Source organism: Primulina eburnea, chromosome 9 (genome assembly GCF_022965805.1).
Source record: "Primulina eburnea isolate SZY01 chromosome 9, ASM2296580v1, whole genome shotgun sequence".
NCBI classification, from domain to species: domain Eukaryota; kingdom Viridiplantae; phylum Streptophyta; class Magnoliopsida; order Lamiales; family Gesneriaceae; genus Primulina; species Primulina eburnea.
Genome location: NC_133109.1, coordinates 33,931,708 through 33,955,301, shown reverse-complemented (window position 1 = coordinate 33,955,301; position 23,594 = coordinate 33,931,708). Strand labels below are relative to the sequence as shown.

At 35.9% G+C, this 23,594-nt stretch overlaps 3 protein-coding genes across 6 annotated transcripts; all 3 read right to left on the bottom strand.

Annotated features, from left to right (window-relative positions):
* Positions 1-1,589: 1,589 nt before the first annotated feature.
* Positions 1,590-5,169, bottom strand: LOC140841945 (probable protein phosphatase 2C 10). Of its 2 annotated transcripts, none has more exons than XM_073209697.1 (6): positions 4,894-5,169; positions 4,578-4,681; positions 3,168-3,395; positions 2,670-2,946; positions 2,105-2,259; positions 1,590-2,021 (listed from the first exon to the last, which is right to left on the bottom strand). In XM_073209697.1, exons 2-6 carry the CDS (start codon positions 4,605-4,607, stop codon positions 1,887-1,889), a joined length of 825 nt encoding a protein of 274 aa, XP_073065798.1. In that variant the 5' UTR covers positions 4,608-4,681; positions 4,894-5,169; the 3' UTR covers positions 1,590-1,886. The 2 variants fall into 2 exon arrangements, with proteins under 2 accessions (XP_073065798.1, XP_073065797.1); XM_073209696.1 differs by having other exon boundaries at positions 4,809-5,168.
* A 1,702-nt stretch (positions 5,170-6,871) lies between these two features.
* On the bottom strand, positions 6,872-16,821 carry LOC140841944 (calmodulin-binding transcription activator 2-like). Of its 2 annotated transcripts, none has more exons than XM_073209693.1 (14): positions 16,595-16,821; positions 16,060-16,179; positions 15,148-15,263; positions 14,924-15,012; positions 14,249-14,291; positions 13,325-13,454; positions 13,013-13,120; positions 12,768-12,914; positions 12,614-12,672; positions 11,284-11,853; positions 10,284-10,966; positions 9,303-9,882; positions 8,323-8,646; positions 6,872-7,406 (listed from the first exon to the last, which is right to left on the bottom strand). In XM_073209693.1, the coding sequence occupies exons 1-14, from the start codon at positions 16,635-16,637 to the stop codon at positions 7,293-7,295; spliced, it is 3,126 nt and encodes a 1,041-aa protein (XP_073065794.1). In that variant the 5' UTR covers positions 16,638-16,821; the 3' UTR covers positions 6,872-7,292. The 2 variants fall into 2 exon arrangements, with proteins under 2 accessions (XP_073065794.1, XP_073065795.1); XM_073209694.1 differs by having other exon boundaries at positions 11,284-11,802.
* A 1,779-nt stretch (positions 16,822-18,600) lies between these two features.
* LOC140841943 (uncharacterized) lies at positions 18,601-22,932 on the bottom strand. 2 transcript variants are annotated; one of them, XM_073209691.1, is made up of 10 exons: positions 22,747-22,932; positions 21,999-22,209; positions 21,559-21,684; positions 21,314-21,466; positions 20,882-21,011; positions 20,726-20,767; positions 20,056-20,223; positions 19,931-19,973; positions 19,232-19,309; positions 18,601-18,853 (listed from the first exon to the last, which is right to left on the bottom strand). In XM_073209691.1, the coding sequence occupies exons 1-10, from the start codon at positions 22,815-22,817 to the stop codon at positions 18,781-18,783; spliced, it is 1,095 nt and encodes a 364-aa protein (XP_073065792.1). In that variant the 5' UTR covers positions 22,818-22,932; the 3' UTR covers positions 18,601-18,780. The 2 variants fall into 2 exon arrangements, with proteins under 2 accessions (XP_073065792.1, XP_073065793.1); XM_073209692.1 differs by lacking the exon at positions 22,747-22,932 and adding an exon at positions 22,700-22,718.
* Positions 22,933-23,594: the final 662 nt, after the last annotated feature.

Genomic DNA, 23,594 nt, shown 5'->3' with positions numbered 1-23,594 from the left:
AGAAATCAAAGGCTCATGTTTATCGAGTTCATCCCATAAAACATTCAATTTACTGAAATAAACAGCAACATGCATAAGTTTTGTTTGCTCACAGCGATTAACATCCCCGTTAAGTTGGTGAATATGCGGACTGTTCACAATCGAGAATCATTCGTGCAAGTCATCCCATAAGCGTTTAGCATCATCATAATTCGAGAGCATAGAACGTACCTTCAGATCAATCGTATTCGTGAGCCATGAGACGAGCATGCATTGGATTGTGACCCAATCATCTTTCGTACATGGAGGGACGATGTCTGTGATTGTTCCATTAAGAAAACCGAATTTGCGTCGAGAGGAAAGAGCGACGTGAATAGCATGAGACCAATCATCAAAATTGTCAAGCTTCAAACGAATGGGAGTAATAAAGTCGCCAGGGCGATCTTGTGGCCCTAAGTAGAATGGCGAACTGGGATCAATCTTTGCCGGTGGTAGAGGTAACAAGAGAAATTATTTTCTGAAGCAACCTAAACCTGGCTCTGATACCATGACAAATTACGGTGCTGTCCCTCATTTTCATTGATTCAATGAAATATTTATACAAAAAGACAAAGCCAAAAAATCCCAAGTTCCCTAAAAAATCCCATGATCCACGGCTATTTTTTGGATGGAAATAATATCATATAATAAAGCAATCACCTAGATATTGGTCTATCCTTAAATCAAGGAATAAACCCCCGTAACATTTAGCGTTCATTTCTTATACTGAAATATATGCATACCAACTTTTTAAAAATCATGAAAATAAATCTGCACTACTTCGGGTTGATCCACCTTCCTTCGGAGATTTCGGGGTGTTCACTCTTTCAGATGATTCTTCTTGCTTTGCCTACCCTCGCCTAAGGCTTCCAACTCCAAGAGGCTCACTATTGCTAATGTGCGGCCCGAACGGAGCTACCTACTAAGATAATCCCAAACCAAAGCTACGTCGGACCGGACTTTTCTGAGTTGAGGTCGTCACTTCCTAGCCTTCCTATGAGGTGTGTTTAGATGAAAAATAGTAGTGGGGGTGTTTAGAGTGAGTTTAGAGTTCTACTTGAGTCGAGCTACGCCCCGAAAATGCTCTATAAGGTGGGGTTCAGTCAACTTCTTATGGATCCCTCGCTATCTAAGCCCAAAAGTAGAACGGGTGTTAGAAGTGCGTTCGATTGATTCAATATCGATGAATCTAGAAAAGCGAGTTGAGAGTTGGAACGAACGTATAACAACAATTTTTGGAATGCCGTGGGCATTCTTGATTGGTGCTAAGCTAACTATAGTGCAAAGTCGTATCTCTTTGATTAATAAGATACAAAAGGTTTATCGCTCCCAGGGGGTGCAGATTCATAATAGGCATATAGAAATTATTGTACGTCAAATAACATCAAAGGTGTTGATTTCAGAAGACGGACTGTCTAATGTTTTTTCACCCAGAGAACTAATTGGGTTGTTGCGAGCGGAACGAATGGGGCGTGCGTTGGAAGAAGCGGTTTGTTCGTCCATCTACGGCCAATCTATATATGGTAGAAGAAACCTAAATAAATCAAAATAAGATTTACAAAAAAAATGTGCTTGAAATTAATAATTGAAAATACACTCAACTTTCAAATTCTTCATGCAAATTAAAGACAAATGATGTTGAAATCTACACATAAGAAATAAAACATGAAAAATAAAACAGCATGACAACACCTATAATTACTTAACATTACAGAAGCTGATATCAATCTTTCTGTCCAATCGCCACATAGATACAATCCCATCGATCATTTTTAAGTTCGATGGTTTATGTGACATCGCAAACATATGTAGTCTATCATTTTCCATTCGCAACACCAACAACATACAAAAAGCTTCTGTTTCAACGTCTAGAACCGGACAACGATGCAGGAGATATCATCTTTACTGTCTCGATTTAGAGCTTCCACAGCCAATTGTTTGGCCGCCTTCTGTGGATCTTTTATCTTCTTTGCAATATCTACGGCTTCTTGATTTGACATCACCTGGAAATGGAGTGGATATGTTCTGAGACTCAATAAACAAAATTTGTGAAGAGAATAGTAGACTCAAGGGTGGGGGCGGAGACCTTCCATAAGCCATCGCTGGCAAGAATGAGGAGCTCAGTTTCGTTATCAACATCAGTATTTGTGACGTCAGGGTCAGATCGTAGGTGCGACTTTAAGTTCTTATCTCCAAATGCACGAGAAACGGCTAACTGCCCGTTTACTCTTGCAACATCTCCTGTTAGTATATGTCTATCAACTTAGTTATGCTATCGATATGGAGCTTAAAGAAATGAAGAACACACTCAAAGAAAACCTGTAAATTCTGAAAGGAGGATGTTGCACTGAAATGCAATATATATTTTCTTCACAAGAAATTCAGATTTCAGGGAAGGCAGAGCATAGTTTTCTACATGTACTCAAAATTTGTACATGTACGATTTCTTCAGCTATATAGAAATAAAACATTTAGGTCGGGAAATAAATTTTTTGGTAAAATTAGCACAAAAAAAATTTGTTCAAAGCAAGATTCAGTTTCCAAAATCCTCCCATCCACTCTGCAAGCACGATGGCCAATAGATAATCCACAAAAAAAGAGTTGGTACACTTAAAACTGTTGTTTTTCAAGTCATAGGTAGCCAGTAGTACCAGGCATGTTGGAGACAAATCCGCCTCTGTTCTCGATGTCGTCCCTCTCCGCGTTCGGCTCGTGATCAATAGTCAGCTGTATAGCTTGTCCCCTCCTGGAAAGCACTGCTCGTGAATCTCCAACATTGGCCACCCAAAGCCGTCTGCAGTCGATAAGAATTGCATTTACCGCAGTGGACCCACCTCTACCCAGCTCGGGATTGTGTGAGAGAATCGCCTGATCCGTTCTCTCGTATGCTTTTGCTATAGACCTGCCAGTATCTGCCCAAAACTCCTCCTGGAATCATGCAACACGCGGACATAAAACCCTTAGATGGATTTTATACAAACTGAATAAGTTAGTAGCAACAAAAACCAACGATTTAAGATATTGGTGTATATTCAACAGTAAGAGACCAAATGCAAGTTCTGTCATCTTTTTTAAAATCAAGGACAACTAATACATATAATTATGGATGTAAAAGCCAAAGATTCGACTTCTTTGACAAAGCAGCTAACCTCCTTCAAGATGTTTGAAAACAAATGCTTCTGTAAGTATGCTGGCACGCTATCTCCAAGATGGCCATCATAAATAGAGAATAGCCCTAGCTCACGGCGTTGAAACTGCACAAATTTAGCCACATGGAAATCCTCCATAGGATGATTTGCCTTCCCTTTTACTAAACTGACTCCATACTTGACAGGCCCAAGATTGCTTCTTCCCTTGCCAGAGCCAAATGAAGAACTCTGCAGAAGAAAAGAAGAATTTTTAACTAAAGTCTAAAAACGATCCCAAACAATACAATACCTAGAAAATAAGTGGAGAGATTTTTAAGTTAGTTAAACTCTTGTCACTGCCTACCTCAAGTTCCAAACTTCCTCTGGTACCACATAAATTTTCTGTAACCACATCCGCGTCCAGACTAAACTTTTGTGATCAATATAAAGGGAAGAAAATGAGGTGCAAATTTACTATATATTAAAGTCAAAATTCAGAGAAAACTACTGGTGTGATTAGTGATACTTGAAGGTTCCCTCGCAAATTAACATTTAATGAAATCACAAATGTTGGATTGTGAGTAAACTTGAATGAAGCATCAAATCTCAAAATGAAATCAACAGATGTTTTATCCAATTTGTGGCCTATATGATTACGAGTCCATAATTTCGTAGCTTTATGATATACATGAACTCAAAAGCAAATCCGTTGAATCCTTAATCATGTCAACATGACAAAGGCACCCCATATTTATTAAACGCCGTGATAACAACGCATGCAGGCGTGCACGTAACCTAAAGCTGCAGTAAGGCTCAGTCGTTGTGATTAGATACAAGCCAAAGCTCAAGCCTGGAATAAAGCAAATGCTTTGGATGTAAAGTATGAGCCTTGGCTGCTTTAAAGGCTCAAAGTGTACACAGGCACGCCTTAAAAAGGTAGGGAAGGAAAACTCAATCTAAACGGGAAGGGAATAGTAACTCAACTTGGCTTATAGGCTAGTGATTAATTATTTAATTATTCATTCAACAACTCGCAAATTGCATGCCGAATGATACATGAGATGAAATTTTCTTAAAATATTTAAATTCTGTTATTTTGTTCCTTGTATAGCTTAGCTTCGATAAATCTAGTGTCTCGCCTTACACGTTGCTCTATGCTACACGATATCTATGTGCCTTTAAGTCTCTAATAACTATGAGGCAAGTGTAAGCACATAATCCATCAAGACTCAGATCATGCGTACACCAGCAAGGACAGTCAATCCTTGAACATTAAGATTCCCAGACATAAAGTTACCTCCCTAAATTAATTATCTGATCCACCTTAACTTCAAATTGTTAAAATCGACAAATATGCAAGTAGACATCAATTCCAAGATCATCAATAGTTTAAAAAGCTTAAAACATGGACAAAAGATAAAGAGACCTAACCTTTGAGGTGAAACAGCAAAAATTATCCATGAATCAGTGAACACCTCACCCCTCCCTCCCAATCAAACATGTACCATCTAGTTACAGGAGCAAAAATCCACACCCTGCAAACATGAAAGAAGAAATCCAGATCATCAACAATCACAGACCAAAAACAACAACAAATTCAAGATTTAGATAAATCAAAGACAAAATCTGTACAAGGGCATTCCAGAAAAAGATTTAACATACCGATCCACTTCTCTCCAAGCCAAGAAGTCAAAAGGATCGAAGTATGTGCAAACTATTTTAAATGAATTACAGAATTACTTTAAACCTGATCCTCCAAGAAAATTTTCTGAGCTTATCAACACGAATCTATATACAAAAAACTACACGGGGACTGAAAATTCAATAAAAACAATAAATGGTAGGAATAGTGGATATGTGAGGAAAATGGGTCATAGATTAGCTGGTGTGGAGGCAAGAATGGCTGCCGAAAGACCAAAGCTTTGGGCTCCCCCCGCGTTGACTTTGTTATCTCAACTGTTTCCTTTATTATTTTCTTGTAAGCAAAATGTTACGAGACATTGTTTGTTTGTTTCTTGAATTTAATTTATACGGAAGCTTTGGGATTAAAAGAGCTCCGCTGAAGTACTTTTTTCAACATGGAACCTTGCTTTTAATCCTGTTTTACAGCCATTATCAAATTTTATATCAACCCTTCTTGAAAGAAAAAAAATTATTAATATTCCTTGGTTTAGCTGGAGAATTTTTCAATCCCAATGGAAGTACCTTTTGCTTTCTTGGTGCCCATCCTACTTTTCTCTTTACAATAATATATACATACATACATACATACATATATATATATATATATATATATATATATATATTGTATGTATAAAATTGTATAATAATGATCAAAGCATTGGCAAAGTTACGTGTGAAAGAACTTTAAATTTTGACTTTTGGAAGAAGTACGATGAATCGAAAGTTGGGAAAATATTGATAAGAAACAAAAAAATCGTATTGGTTTATAATGTTTTTAGTCAAGTTAACAAAGACTAAAAACATTGGCATTAAATCAATGTATATGTTTGTAAGAGTTTATTTTAAGTGTTTCTTAACTTATACATACAATTTCCAAATTTCTTGTCGACTAAAAACTTGAAAACAATTAAAGTAAGTTGTTGTCGACACTACCTATATAAATAGTTTCTACAAATATGCATCACATGAATTTGTATGTCTTCGCATATAATGTTTGAAAATTTAGTATTGTAGAACCTCAATTAAATTTCTCTGGGTTATAGAAAATATGTTATTTAGTAGAATTCTCATTTAGGGTATTTTCTTCAATTGTTTTACTTTCCACATTTTGTTGATCTCCAATTTCTTCGCATTAATGTGTCGTTATCCTTAATATTTTCAACGTTGTCCCTCCGAAGAAAATCCCGATATGTCCATTGTCAAAAAAAAAAAAAAAAAAAAAAAGATGCAAAGCAAATATAAAATGAATCTTTTTTCAAGTGGATCTACATAGAAGTCAAATTAGTTTTTTCCCCATTAATGTCATAATCATGAGTGCAGATGGAAAGTTGGCATGCATCATCACGAAAAATAAAATAAAAAGGTTGAGAATCTCTGGAAATAATTATAAATTTGCAATTAAAAATTCGTAAAGCATAATAATATGTAAATTGGACTATAATTTGGGAAATACAATTATTTCGAATAGCACTTGGACTTCATAAAGTCGATACTTGTTCCAATTTGCAAGTACCCAAGTCATTAATTTATTTATTTACTTGATAATCCTTTTTACGATTCTATTTTAAAGGAGGAAATATTGTCAAATTGTTTTGGAAAAATATTTTTATTTAATTTATTTCTAATCTATAGTACTAATTTTTTTCGAACATAAATTTATATTTTATTTATAATGTTGTGTGTCAAGTGCTAATATCATCACCTGAGGTAGTCGACGAGCTATATCGCATTTGTTCATCGAGTTATTAGATCATTTCATTTCACCAATTACATATAATTCAAGAGTGGATCTTATGTGAAACCATCTCACGGATCTTAATTTGTGAGACGAACCAACTCTACTCTACCCATATTCACAATAAAAAATAATACTCTTAACATAAAAAATAATACTCTTTCATGAATAACCCAAATAAGATATTCGTCTCACAAATACGACCCATAAGACCGTCTCAAACAAATTTTTGCCATAATTCAAAACAAGAACATTGTCGAAGGAAAAAAAACTTAGATTACTTGATACAAAACTCTATCTAATTAAAAAAAAATCAAACTTTATCTATACTAGAATTTCAATGCAAAACAAATATTTCCTCTACTTTACAGAATACAGAATAAATCAAGGACGCAAACAAACTAAAGGGAAATGCTAGCAGAAATATCACTCAAATACATATGCACAAAAATAGCATCACACAATCAATAAAAAAAGTACGTCCACATCTCTTGTTCCAAATGATTTTTCATCTCCCCTTCATGTATAAAGATAAGTGATACACATCCTCAAAAACAGAGGTATCATTTATCTATGTACATGAGATATGAGATGAAATACAGTGAAACAAAGAAATATGGAGCGCTACAAGTTAGCTGTTGTGCCCCTCCCTATACATATATACAAAGAGAATGAAAAACAGCAGCGGATGGGTGGGCACATGCAATGGAGGAAATCTATGTGCTCGTTCATTCGAAGGCAAGAGACATGAAACTATCATCATCCAACAGAGCCTCCAAGTCGAATAGATCCTCTTCAGGATAAATTGTATTTTCATTGTATGGAATCCTATCTGAAGCATCCTGTAACAAAAATGATCTTCCGCGATTGAATATGTAACAAAATGATTCAAAAATTTTGAAAACTAGAGAGAATAGAAGAGCTGAAGGCAAATAAAATGAAAGGTTCCAAGAAGCATCAACAAGCACCTCCTTATATCACTTCTAGGTATTTTGTTGCATAATTTGGTTTCATTTTATGTTCCTTGCTATACATGAATGACATGCGCGAACTTAAAATAACGATTCAAAATTTTAAGCACATGCCATGCATACATATGCATAGAGATAACACGAAATGACATTTGAAACAAAAGATCGGAAGCGCTTCCTTAACAATCACTTCATCCCCTTCATACTTCAGGCCAAGCTACTCCGGAATACTCAAAATTCTAATCACATGTGAATGACATGTGGAATGACTTCAAATATTTCTTTCAAGGAGACAGAGAACAGGTTCATGGAGCAAAGAAACCAATGGGATAAAGAAAAGCCATCATGAGAAAAAGCTGTTTGCAGGGATTCAGACTTTATTCTTCAGTACTGGATTTCGGATCAATATTTATTCCTAATACATCCTCAAACACCATCTTAATAATTCTTATTACTTTACATGCTATCCAATCACGAACAAAGTGGAATGCATCCCAAAGCCTAAAGATGCTAGTTATGAAAAGGTTGGGAAACCTGTCTAATTAGCTTGTGAATAGAAAGAGTTTTCAAGCACTCAACTAATTGTGGCTAGTGTTTTCATCCCAATTGACCACAAACCAAGCATCCTCTGGATGCTATAAACAATTTGTTTTTGCATTGCACAATCTCCCAGAAATTTCTAGTCGCATATGTTTAAAATATAAAAGAGTCGGGAAAACAAAAGGGTGCAAACAGATATGGAACATAGTTGGGTGTTAATTGGTTTAGTAAAAAAAAAAATTGATACCTTATTTTCACGAAAAACTTCAGCTGAAGTCAGCAACCTACGGTACTGAGCTCGTGCTTCAGGATAGTGAACCATGGACTTCACCCTGGCAAGTGCTTTCTGCATCCTTTCTTCAGCTTGCTTTCTTCCTTCCTTCAGGAAGTCATAATTGTCCTCATGAAGCAAGCTGACTCGTGTATTCTGCTCTTTCAACGTTGCATCAGATCGGAATCCACGCAGTCCCTTCCCTTTGCGTCTCCATCGTAAAATCACCTTCTCCATGATTCCCACTGACCATATAATAGGTTTATACTTTTTCCTCACTTGATGCCCCCTCACATGAGCCTATGCCACCGAGGAGAGTCAGGTTTAGAGTAGTTGACTTCAATTATACACAATACAAGGCAAATGGTTCATGCTTGACTATTGGATTTATATTAGACTCGGGAAAGCTGGAAAATCACGCACAGTGTTTGGTTTAATTTTGGGATTCTTAAGGGAAGAGTTCAGAGAAAATATTTTGGAATAATGTTTTAAGAAACTAAAATGTGTATTTACTTTTGTGTCAGGGAAACTAAAATTTTTAATGACGATTTCAAATTACACTATAATTGGTTGGATAAATACATTTTTAAAATTTTAAATAGTATATTTTGGATTAAAACATAGTATAATAATGAAGTACTTTTGAAAAATGATAGAATAATTGAAAGTAATTATTATGTTGGAAGATGTGAAAAGAAGGAAAATTTGGAATTAGGAAAAAAATAAAAATTAGTGATAAGTATTTTATTTTGGGAGATGAGAAATTGATTCGAAAAATTAAAACAAACATAAGATGCTTTCTTGCAGTGACTTTTGTTTTTTCAATTTCTCAACATTGAAACCATTCTCATTACTTTGTCATTTTTAATAGATGTGGAAAGGAATTCCGAGAAAATATTTGAACATTATTATAGAAGTTGAAAATATTGGTACTACAAATGAGTACAGAAAAGCACCTGGATTTTGACAATTTTCTGTCGTAGAAGCAAAAATTCTTTTCTTATCCTCCAACCACGAAACTTTTTCTGAATACGTGTGGCAGCAGCATTGGCCACACCAGCAGACTGACCTAACCTGCTTGTCTTAGTTGTTAAAAGGGAAACAGCCTTCTCATCTGGAGACAACACTTCAGATCCCTGTCTGTTAAGCTGTTTCCTCTGAAATGATTGAATGCGGTAAATTTGATGGATCCGAGCGGCTGCTTGAGTAGCATTACATACAGCAGCAAGTGAATCCTTCAGTGACAGTGCATCTGGTACATCCTTTACAGAATCAGGAACAGCCACCCGCTCCGAAAGTGTCTGTACTGCTTTCACGGCAGAAACGTTGACACTGCCTTCTTTCTGTCGATCAGTCACACCAAGAGATGATAGGTGTGCAGTCAAGGAAGTCTCAGCAAGGAAACCAGATATCCCCTTGTGTCCACTGGCAGCAGCCAACTCTGCAGGAGGTCTACCCAGTGGATATTCAGAAGAAGGATCTGTCAGCGCTCCAGGAGATGCACCCAAAGAAACAAGGGCTACAACTGTGTCCTCCCTATTAACAGCAGGAACATATTAAAGCAAAACAGAAATTTATTTTTTTAGGAAAACGAGGATTAGAAAATATCCTTCTGAGGTAAACCCAGCACATTACCATTTTTACAAACATTTTACTCTCTGACAATCTTCTAATCAGTAAATAATTACACCAAGTTTTTAAATTTGTCATTGTACAAGCATTCAGACCTCGTATAACTAGAGTTTTGCACAGATTGGGAACTGTAACTGTTTTCTATGGTAGAACCAAATGTTCCCATAAATAAGCAAATGCAACAGCACAAGCCAGCTACATGAGTCTTACAATTTCACAGAGCACAAACAATCACAATCAACATAAAAGTGACAGCATAAACTACTTGCAAACAAACAAAAGAAAAATAAGTTCAACCACTCTACCTGCCACAGAATGAAGCCCAATGAAGTGCTGTCCATCCATTGACATCACGAAAATCTATGCTCACCCCTGAAACTATAATTGGCCGGAGGGCCCAATTAAAACCAAGAGCAGCTGCTAAATGCAACAAACCTTGACCCATTTCATCAACAAATGTTAGCCCCTTGCCTTCCAGTACTTGTTGGAGAAGCCAACCATAAAATTTCTCTTTAAGCGGCTTTTCAAGGAGCTGTTGCCAAATCATGTTTAGCTGTGACATGCCATTTATTGATTCCAGCTTGGCATCCATTCGCTTTTCGTTCTCCAGGGAAGAAAAGACAGCCTTAACTACACTCTGATTTTCAAAAACATCCTCCGCTGAATTGACCTGGCTTTCAACAGGTCCCACACAGAGTAACTTCTCAAACCGTTGCTGGAGATGCATTACGGTTGCATCATGTTCACTGACATAATTATTTTCGTCTGACTCAAACCTAAATTCAAATTCTCTTATTTCACTACAAGCCAACCTGTTTGAAGAAGTTACATAGAAAGGAACAAGTCCAGGATTATGTGGAGGAGCATTGCAAGAGAGAAATCCATCTGCTAAAACCACCGCTGGCACCTCCACCTCTCCAAACATAATCGACCACCTGCATTTCACCAATTCCTGTTTGGTTTTGAGAAAAGTTCCAGCAACCAAAACCTGCTTGGCAGTAAAAGAAGATGTTAATATCATATTGGGTGCTACTGTAAAATTGTACCTCAAAATGACATTTTTACTGCAAATAATTCCAGCTAGTTCAAAAATAGAACAAAATTATATTGAAAACAGAAAAAGAATGATGATGTAGCGTCCTTGTCATATCAAAAACCAAAAAGTGAATCCATAAAAAAAAAACAAAAAGTGAACAAGTCTAAACCATAATTTCTAGTGGATAAAAACAGGAGATTGGTTCTTGTATGAAAAACTTTCAGTCTGCTATTAAGATTGATGCAAGAGAGAAAAACTATCAAAAATACCTCCGTCTCCGAGTTTGAATATGCCCAGTTCGGCAAAAACTCAATAATGCTAAAAAGCTGATCCTGGGAAATAGAAGGGTTCAGTGTTTCTATGTATTCCTGCAATTGACCTGGCATATTGGAGTCATCCTCGCTTCCCATAAGACTCCATGAACTTCCAGTAGTCGACTTCAATTGCAGTTCATCAGCTTCTCCAAGTTCTTTATCAACCCAACGGGAAAAGCTATCAACTTTCTTCAAGCTTTCTTCTGCTTGTAATCCATTCATTATTGGCATTTTCACAGAGAATGAGTAGTTTTGATTTCCATGGATACTCCCAACATTATCCAAATTTGAGTTTATTGCATTTCCATATTCAGCATCTGAAATCAGCATTTGAAGATTACTTTGCTCAGACTGCTCCTTATGCTCATCAGGATATGTGTAGGAACGCTCCATCTCATTCTTTTGATTTGGTGGAAGAGATTTCTCCTCAAACATAGTACTTCCAGGAAGATGAGCCAAATTCAACATCAGATCCTGGTTTACGGTTTTATTGTTCAAATGAAATGAACAGTTCTCATAGGAGGGCTGAAAAAAAGGTAAGATAAAAACAATTCATGAACATGATGAGGGAAGCAGATTACATTCGATAGGATACACAGTGCAAATAAGGAACAAATGCATGTAGAGGTAAAAAAATTTAATCAGTGGGACACATGACAACACTAGGTGTTTGCGCTTGCAGTAATGAAACTAAATATATGTTCATTCGAAAGCTCATTTGCTGTCATTTCCAATACCGACAATACCTAGGAAGAAACTTTACAAAGAAATGAAAAGCTAAAGAGTTGATCACTGCGTGCATTAATGCATAAGCACAAAAAAAATCAATTTTTATAGGGTGTGGTGTGTCCAACAGTGTATTATCACTAAGCGAGCGATTGGTCAATTAGGTTAACGGCCTTTTCTTGCTAAAAGAGGGCCCAAGGTCATGATTGGTCAATTAGGTTAAACGATTGAGGTTGTTTTCATGTTTGAGAAACTATTCACTCAAAGGCCATGATGACCAGCCTGAATCTCCAAAGAACAGGAGCAATATAAACCAACATTAAATTGAGAAGAATAAACATTTACGAGTGCATCTATTTTTGTGAGGTACGAACAAAATAATTGCAGAATTTGCATTTCAGGAAGGTTCTTCCACACGAGACATCTATTAATCAGACCAGGGAGACAATTAAAGATGCTTTAGCAAAAGCTTTTCATGGTGTGTCGTAAATGCCTACCTATTTACATATTTGAACAGAGGTGGTTTACGAGAGTCCAAAAACGTATAGTATATGAATACCTGCCAATTGGCTTGGATAGGCAGAGAACACCCAGATACCTGCTCATGAACATCTTCACCTGTCCAAAACGTGCACTCAATCAAACTACTGCACTTGGAATTGTTTTCGTACACACTTGATGAATACAGTTAAACTAGTTATACACCACCAAACCTGCGATACGGAGTCCGTAAACCTGTTGCCAAGATGCCAAATCAGGTGTTACTTGAGATCCAGATGTAAAACTGCCTCCATTAAATTCTCCCTCCCTAGTCCCCTGGGAAAGTAACTTGTAATTTGCGGCAGCAAATTGCTGATTTCCTTTTAACAGAATATTTGCTACAAATTTAGCATTTGGCTTGCTGACAATGGATGAGAATGAAAAGTGCATAATATGTATGATATAAACAATCAGATACCTGGATGTTGTAGCAGATCATTAAAGCTTGAGAGACCAGAATGGCTGTCATCTGTCAATGGTGACTCAGCATATGAATGAAATCTGGAACTTGCCTGGTGATTATCCTCTGTAGTAGATTATATATTGCATATGGGTCCATAAGAGCAACAAGGAACAATTAGTCGGTGAGCAGTTGTAGATATCAATCTCAATCACAACCAAACAGAACAATTAGTTGACGAGCAGTTGTCAATATCAATCTCAATGGGAATCAGAGAGTGATTACTCAAAACGACTCCCAGGACACAATAGAGTGGGGCAATATAACTACCGGATTCGGCATCTTCAAATGCTGAGGACATGGTGCTGGAGGGGCTTGTTCCACGAAATGAAATTCCATTTTCAGAATAGGATGTCTGTGTCTCTATGTTTCTAGCATAGCTGCTAGTTGTCTTATTACCCTGAAGAAGGAAAAGACAGAAGACACCAAAATTTAAGTAACCACCCAACTTTGCAGCTACAATGTCTTAGGTTCAACAAATTAAATGCTTCATATCAAGCCATCAAGTTCAAAATGTTAACGGGAGATTATTTACACCTTTAAAATCTAAATCCAATCAATTTACTGATGCTTTCTTTGTAATGGTTAAGGGCTTCAAGAGAAATTTGTAAATTATTTGTTCGATGGTAATGTAATTTCCACATTTTGTATAATATTAAATAATTCAGAAATCACAATTGATATGACCAAAATTGTGACAAATGTTGGATATAAATGTATTGTGTTTTATTAAGGAGGGACCGATTCCTACAATGTTTGCCCCATTAAATAGGAGTTTCAGTTTCGTTATTTGTTGCGATGTCACTTTGTTCAGCATCGTATTACTGTTTTTTATTAGTTATCAAGATGAAGGTAAAAAGGATGTGAAGCAGTGCTGTTCTCTTCATCAGGTCTGCAGTTACAGGAATAATCTCACAAAAGAAAGCTGCACAAAGGGTCTTGAAAGCTTCTTCTCCGTTGACTTGTGGCCATAAGTAGAGCGAAATTGAGCACAGAAGAATGACCAAACATCTAATTTGTAGCATGAAGTGAGGATGTTTGGTAGAAATAACACACATTGAAAATACAAGACTCAAGAGTAGGTGGATTTGAAGTGTTTGCAAATTGATGGTCATATAGTATTTGAGGAAAACACTTAAGACGGAATACATTACTGTTTAAAGATTATAAAATAAGAAGCAAATAGAGCCTAACCTTGACTTCCAGATAATGGACAAAAACTATGTGCATGAGATCCCTGCACCACCATAAAACTTGGTAAGAATCGATGTTTAAAATTTTCACGACGTTTGAAAGGACCAGGCGTGGCTTACACTACCATCAAAACTAAAATGAAGAAGAGACAAAAATCTCTGCAGAATCACTTTTTACTATAAGAAAAACAAATAAGGTGCCAAGGAACTAATTGAAGTTTCATGGCAACTCATAAACAGAGCTAGATTCATTTGATCAAAGACTATTTTTTCCTTAGTAAGGGCTATTTTATTATCAAACTTATTCTGAGATTGATAAAGCTTGTGAGAACTCGTGTAGCTTCAATGGTTCAGTCTATGAAATTTTTAAAAAATATCAAGGCAATTTTTCAATGATAAAAATTATGAGGAAATATTGCAGGATTTAAAATTAAACAATTCAAGAGTTTGTAATAAGTGTCTCATAGTTAAGATTGGGAAACAAATGTTGCAATTGGTTTTGAAGCAAATGTTGGCTGGATAAAAAGTGGGAAAAAAAGAAATAAACCAAGTACAAAATTTGTGGCACAATCTATGAGAAAAAGGCCAGGAACCCTCTGATATAAGCAAATACCACCAGAGTTTGAGAGATCGATCACGAAAATTTAGTTTGAAATATTTAAAATTTAAGACTTACTGTTCAAGCAACCAGTAGCTTCGCCTCTGAAAATTTTCGTTATCTTCTCCATGGGCGTAGTAGCAGTGTAACATATCAACACTTCCAACCTGAAGTTGGGAATATCCAGAAAGATATCAAGTTTTTCATTTACTTGACCAACCATAGCATGTGTTTCAAAACAGTCATAAACTTGTCTGGATAGGCCAGGTATGCTAAAACAAAATGGCCATCTATCTCTGTACCTTCAGTTTTTCATGGGCTTCCTTAACAGTTTTCCCGTCTTTCTTCTTTCTCCAGTTGTGACCATCCTTCCGGAAATACCTTAATACCTTCCGATCAAAAAGAAAAACAGAACCACCTGACAAGATTCATGCATCAAGGTAAATAAATGTTTGGCTATTGATTCTAAAATGAAATTGAACAAAATATTATATACATTACACAAAAGAAGAAAAATGATTAAAAGAAAAGCAAATTTATTGGCACAAAATAGAAGCTTGGCTACAAGAATCTATTTTATGTTCTTACTCTTCCATGCAACACGTAAAACAGAGACACGAAGTACAAAATCAGTAGCATCAGTTGTCAAGTATATTCTTAAAGCACTTAATAAATTAAATCGATTTCACACATCTTAACATTATCTGGAAGCAGTAGTCAAAATCTTACATCAGATAAGAAAAACTATTTTTTAGGGCAAAAGTAAACTGCCCAGAAGAGGACTTGTCCATTTTGGTACCTCTCAGTAAATTCTTCATGATAAGCATTGTCAATAATTGTGCACCTCTAATGTAAAGCAAAATAAAGTCTTCAGTAATAAGAATTGGGGATCACAGATGGGAATAATTTTTTTTACTGCAGTATAAGAAGAATCTCACAATTGATGATTATTACTGCAGTATAAGAAGACTCTCACAATTGATGTTAGGACTTTCTATCGGTAAACTGTGCCAATAAGATTTATCACGCCCCTTCAAAATACAAAAGGGCCATTCTTAGCTTTCTTGTTGTTTAAGAAAAATAAGTAAAAAAAAAATTCTGTAATAAATGTGTAATTGTGTATCCATATGCTTATAAAGATAGTACTCTGGTAGCATCATTCACATAAACAACAAATGAAAGTAAGTTTTATGTGGATAGATAAAAAGACTTACTAATTGGCTTATTTGGAGGCTGTGGAGAAACTTTAAATTTTTCATAGCATCTCAAGATTTCACAAATCTCAGCAGGTCTCAGCCACCGGTGTCGGGCTTCTGACAATATCTGCTGAACATCTGCATATCAAAGAAAAGAAATCACATGTGCTTCCCAACTACCAATACCACAAATCCACAATACACTAAATAAATGTTTGATGGAGCACACCAGTAATGTTGCGACATCTTATAGTACTCTTTTTCAAGCCATACAAGAATCCCACATATATATTACGCTGTTTTTCAGGTGTTAAACAGTCCCGAGAATCAGAACTGGATCTAATTGTTAATGTGTAGTGACATGATTTCGAAACATTCCCAAAGCTTTAATCGTATAACAAAACCTTTATTCCTATAATCTAAGATAAATTTAATCACCCGTCGCCCCTATTCTCCACTTCAAACTTCCACTAACACCACTTTTCGACCAACATATAGAAGCTACTCTCCCCAAAAAAACAAAAACAAAAAGTCTGGTCTTAGGCAATCTTACCTAAACGGTGCCCTAGACTGTACGGCGATCCGATTTCAGCCATCGATGAGTTGATCGCAATGGTCCAGAAGAATCAGGTGAGCTGTATTTATAGTTCCACGAGCAATCGGTGAGAAGAAAGTGGAAACGCGTGGGGGCGAAGACGGGAGGAATGAGCAAAAGGCTGTCTCGACTTTGATCAGATTTTGTACGTTCACACTTCTCAGTCCTTGAGCTCGGCCGCTAATCATTGGACCACACGTGGCAACTTACCAAAATACAAATTAGAGTTATATGTCGTGGATTTTCTTAAATAGCTTTGTACCTACATTTATTTTTATTAAAAAATAATTTTTTTGAGTTTAATATAATTAGTTTGATTATATTATAAAAAATGGTTATATTGTGATCATAAAAATTTATGAGGATAAATATGATATATTATCAAAATTACTGAATAAAAAATGCTGAGTAGTTTGTCTACGTTAAACCAAGTATTATTTATATTACTAGTGCACCGACGTACGCGTTGCGTGTTCGTATAATATTTTTTGTAATTTATTTGGTTTATATTTAAATGAGGATCAAAATATAATTATAAGAAATAGTGATTGATTATACTATAATTTTGATATGAATTAAAAAATAAATATTAAAAAGAAAGAAGAAAAAAAGAGTAAAGTAGGAGTTGGACCTACAACTTGGAGTTTAAGATACAGAGGCTCTCTCCGTTGAACTACATGTGACTTGCATTGAAATTTTAGCACTTCAGCTTTTTCATTCCAGTCCATTCCAAGACGGCTGAGAAATTGTTGATATTCCATAAAAAACGAGAGTTATAGTTAACACACCTGATTTAGCCTGGATCGAACTTTGTTGCGACAGCTGCCATTGCGTGCTGCAATGACAAACCATGGGTTGCAGTCAAGGGTGTCCATTAAGGTTGTTGATGGCATGTTTCCTAAATCATATTGGAGAAGACATGCTTGGAATTGAGCTATCATGTGATATTCTGCAGTAAACTTGACACTTGATAGTGCTGTAGGCAGTTGAAGAATAATTGGTCTTGCCTCTGAGTACTCCGTAGAATTTTTTGTTTTTTTAAAAAAGAAAAAATTAGCAGCAGATAGTTGTTTCTTTTCAAGAACATGCATGTGAGTTCTGTTCGTGAAGAATGACTGCTACTGTATTCGTCATCAAATGTTAAAACTTCAAAATGTGCTTGAATTTTTTTAGAAATCTTCAGTTCAATCTGGTCAAGTATCTGATGACGTGAGTATCATATTTGTAGAGTAGTTGATGGAAGAGAACTCGTTCAGTTCGCAACATACGGACCAAATGCGCAACGAATGTAAGATATTTGTTTTCTATCCTCTCCTATTTTTCCAAGCAAAGGTTGTTATGTTCTATCATTAATGTTCCCTCGTGTATTTTTGGACTTTACTCTCAATGTTTGAAGAGTTTATTAAATTTTGACGGTGCATCCTTGTAGCGCTGCACATTGTTTCTCGTTCTGCAAATGCAGGATTGTTGAAAAGGTTTCAAAACATCATGGTGGATCAAGTAGCAGGAGCCCTCCGAGAAGGTGAAATTTCAACATTTTTTAGAGCTGATTATTTTGAAGAAAAGACTGGCGTGAATGTCTCTTGCTGGAGTATTCCTTTATGTAACTTTTGGATTTGATGCTCGATGCTTCGTGTTGCCTGCTGCCCGTTGTTAAGAGAAAATCTTCCCAATATCATACCATGTCCATGTCTGGTTGTGTCTCAGTTACCGAGATGATTATTACGGGAACACAGATTATAGGCGGGGGAGCAGAAGCAGTAGTTTCGACAGGTATGAGCGTGACAAGTATCCTGAAAGGGAGCAAGCTCGTAACAGGAGCCGATAGGGATCATGGCAGTAGACGATGTGATGACGCATGTTGAAGCCGGAGCATATCACTTGAAAGGTTTCCTAGGCATATTGAATTTTCATTCTATGCTGCTGCTGTTTATTGAAATTGTTCTCTTTGAAAATTGAAAGTCTTGTTCGAAAAACTCATTGTCCGAAACATTAAGTTCTAAAGTTACTTTGGAGGAAAGTAAAGTACACATTACATTTTGTTCATCCGAACAGGTCTTCAGCGTTCATCCTCTAGTTTCATACATGGTAATCAAAATATTAAACATTATGTATAAAGTGTACTTAAAACGCACTTATCATCTTCAACTCACAGTGAGCACGTCAGCTTCTTGAGGGATCTCCTCATATGTCCCTGATTCTTCGTTATACGAATACCTGCGTGCAAACATGTTGCTACTGATGAATACTTCAAATAAATGTTTACTAGAAGACCTAAAAATAGAGCTGAATATCGTTTTCAAATATAAAATATGTGAACTTAAGTTACAAATACACAGTGCAAGTCAAATTTGAGCATAAAAAGCAAAAACTGGATCAATATGCCTGCATAGCACAGTTTTTTTATTTTAATTATATAGTACAGAAGATCATGGCATCAGTACGTAGAACACAAAATCTTCTTTAATATATGACATGTAGTGGACATTACAAGGCTGGCACTTGAAAGCCTCTGCCGTCATAGCACAGCAAAAGGCTAGCACACGAACCAGTGGCGACATAGAAGCCAAAAAAAGGAGATATTGTCACACTTACCATTTTCCCGATACAGCACTGCAATAATACCCTGAAGATGGATCATAATAATAACCAGAACTGCTGCTGTAATAATATCTGCATATACGAGAAATCGTGAAAACAAACCTAAAAGCACAAAAGATCTCCGTATTACAGCACAATGTCAAGCCACTAATTATGAAGTTGGAAATTGGAATAGGGGAATTCTTAATGACTCCCAGGATTTAGAATTATTGGTATGGTACACATCGTGATATATCTTGTGGGCAGTTGGCAAATGAAATGCGCAAAGATTTTACTGTTTCTTCGTGATCCAACACAACTTATCCCGGTACTTGTATCCATAACATATACTGTCCGAGTAACATATACTGTCCGTCTGTACATAATAAAATGATGTGGAAGCCAAATAGATTCTTTTTCTTTGACTTGGGACACCATGAAAATAAATAAATTGATTGTGGGAAAATTTTTCAATAAAACTCCCCATGTTTGCTAACTAACATATAAGGAAATAAGGAATAATAAGCGCCATCATTAATCGACTAAGCATTCCTTTTCAATAAAGCCCCTACTTAAGCTCGCATAAGGAAATAGCTATCGTTAGACAAGTAACTAAAATTTTCCAATTTATTTAAAGATGTGATGTCATGCAGGTTGCGGACAATCAACAAATTAGAAGTGCCCAGATAAATAGTTTTAAAGATGCGGACATACCCGGAAGACTCGTCATATACATAATCATTTTGCAGGTCTCCGCCTGCAATCCAGACAAGCAATGAACAACAAAATACAGCTTGATTTCTCAGCTATGTGCTTCAAGAAATGAATCATTAGCATACTCTCAGACGACTGAACAGAAACTGATGCACTTCCTGCAGAGGCTGGATTTTCAGCAACAGCAGTTCTATCATCATCCGCAAACATGTCAAAAAGGTCATCAGATTTATCCCGGCCCATGTCTACTGAAGCTCCATTCATCCTTGCCACAGCTAACTTCTCGTATCCCTCTGGAATTAGTTAACAGGGTATAATAGAGGTCAATTCCATGTGTAGCTGATGAATACACAAATTTCATTGGAAAAACTGAAGTCACTACGAATGCCAATAACACTCGAAAAGTCAATAATTAATAAAAGAAGTTACTTTAATAAAAAAAATCCTTCTTAATTACTGGAATATCCACCATTCCACCCTATATTTGGGACTGCCCCAGTATTTATCGGCCAATTGCCATTTTATGTTTTCCTGTCTTTTAATGGGGAAATACACAAATTTTCTTTGAATATATTTTCTTGGGGAGGGATCAGGGGTTCCAACCTCGTGCATAAAAAATTAAGATAAAACATCTCTTCTTAAAATTAAAGAAATAAACAACCTGAAATATCACCCCAATCATAACTGGAAACCGAGCAAATCTATGAAAAAGGAATACATCCAGCTAAATCTTAATTTGGAGGGGAACTCTTTCCATGAAACTTGCATCTAAATGTGTTGAGTAACAATATATACCTGCTTCCCGCTGGAAACTTTCTTGCTTTTCCTCATACACATCTGCAATAACAAAAGGGCCAGCAATCACATATAACTATGAATAATAATGGAATCTTCATCTGCATATATCTCACAATAAATATTCTATTAGAAAATTTGAAGAACAAAATTAACTGTAATCTCCATTATCCATCAATTTAGCAGCATCTTCAGTAAGCTGATCAAACAGCTGTTTAGTTTCTGCAGACATTTTCAGCTTTTTATCAGTTGGGGTCCCCTTTAATCTCCTCAAACCTCGCAGAACCTATCAAGAGTATATGGCTGATATTGAGATTAAGAAAAAACATTCAATGACTTTAAACACAATTAAACTCAACCATAACATTATGTATTGTCACTAAATTCCAAATCTCTCATTCTAAGAAATGATATGAACAAAAAAATTTTGAAAAAAAGGCATGTCCATTGTCATGCTATCTGTACCACTTATTATCTGGAAAGGAATGACATTCATAAGTTTATGTTCAAGTTATGCCTCATGATCTGCTACCTATCCATAGCATAATGGTTATCAATGAAAAACAAGGAATGGTGATAAAAGTTCACCGTTTCTCCAGGCTCAAGAACATCAGCAATTCGCCTATTTATTTCTGCAAGCTCATCTGTTGAAAGGTCGCGAGGTTTATCATCATTACTTTCTGGAATAGATGCCTTTCCAGTATATTTTTCGTAAACGTCAACGCTATCAAGCCATGCATCCTGCAAATATTAACACGAAAACCATAAGCAACCAGATGATTGAATATGATAAGTTATTGCCTTGATTTCAGTAGTTTTAATAAGAACATTACCTTGATCTCATTCTGATCTATGTATTCAACGTAATTTCCGTTTTCATCAAAGTATCCATCTTCCCTCTCTTTCTCCAGGTTAAAAGGCTCTATCGATACTCCTTCATCAACAAATGTTTCATTGTCCTGCCAAAAATGACTTCCTGTCATTCACACATTTTCTGATGCCAATGACAATTACGTAAACCAAAATTAATCTAGAAGATCTTGTGTGGGACGGGTACATATTATTGGTGTGAATAGTCAAGAGGTAAATGCATGGTAAAAATAGTTAATAAGAGCTTAATAGATGAAAGAGAGTGAGCAAATTCAGCAACCACGAGATTTAAAAAGCCAAATGCAATACATCATCATAAGATTAAATGAAGACTGCCAGGATTGTCGGGGTGCTAATAAGCACAACACTAGGTAATACTCAATAAAAAAATTGAAAATCATACCTTGTATTGGACTTCAGCTTTTCTTATGTCAGGTACTAAATCATTGTTTTCATCGTTGAGAAGCTCAGCATTAATTTTAGTTCGCCGCATTGCACGATCTTGGGCAGCAAGGCGGGCCTCTTTTCCACTAGGAACATCTTCAATAGCCGAATCTATCACATAATCTCCCTGCTTAATCTTCTTACCTTTTGGAAACCTCACTCTTTTCTCCCTGAACAATTTAACACCAACAAAAAAACACAACAAATTTACCAGAATCTGATAAGAGAACAGAGAAAAAATGGTTGAAAATCAAAAAGAAAGAACAGTGAACATCACAATAGTAAATAAACAATCAAATAGCTACTATCAAGCGTCCCAGTCAACTAAATTCTCGTTTCGGAATAGGACCGGGACCAGCAAAACTCAGCATATCATACCAAGATCATATATTTGTCACTAATTCGTGCAAAGAAGAGGTTCACACAGCGGGCCCAGCAAGAGCAGCCCCAACGGAAAAACATTTCAAGATTCACACATCAAAAACTGAAACACCTCACTTTACCCCGCGTAGATTCTGCCAGACCTATGAAACAAAGAACCCTAACGCCAAATCAGGGCTGAAAACTCTTTTACACGCTAAAAGAAAGAGAGAATTTCTGCTACCCAAACTCGAACCGCGACCGTTTAATTGTGAATCTAAAAACACAACCTTGACGCACATATATAAATGTTAAAACACCGCATAGAAAGGTAGGGAGTTGATTACGCGGGTTTCTCGGATTCATCGTCTTCCACAAACGAACGCTTCAGGCTGCCGCGAGACGAGCCCTCGGCCATTTTTCTTCCAGAGAGACGGATTTCAATGCTTAATTTTTACGAAGATTCTACAGATACTTCACACACATATATATCTCTGTCTGTGCGTGATTCTTTTCTGGTACACATTCGAATCCGAGTAATTGCAAGTAACACTTTACAAATATTTAGTTTTTGTAAAAAATAAAAATGTGCACCCGGAAAATTTAAACTACAATATTATTTCTATGTTGATTAATTTTAAATATTTTTTAAAATTATTTGTATAATTTTTTTAAAAAAATAAAATTACAGTTAAAATGTTAATATATTTAAGATGATTTAGAAAAATTAAAAGAATAACAAAATCAGTTCCATTAAAATTTAAATCTTATGTTTTTTAGCATTTTCGGATCTGACATGTGATCGATTCCCGATCGAGCCGAGCGGTTCGATCAAGTTTTGAAACACATGTCTAAATCGTTATTTTCATTATAATTTCAATAAAAATAGCATGTGATCTATAAAGTCATTGATAAATCTAGCCTGATACATTAGGTTCTCTATTGTTATTAGGCTTTAATATAAAATGGGAAAGGTTAAATTTTTTGAACAATAGAAATTTGTTTCCACGACCTTATGATCGATGCCATATTTCGAAAAATTATATTGAAGAACATAATTGTTGTTAGCTTTAATTTTTCAAACTAGAGAATTTTTGTGCCAGACGTGATCTAAGAGTTTATTGAACTACGGACGAATCCATGCTACACCAAAAGATCTACCATCAGTTTTTGTTTTGTATAAAAATCGACCGAT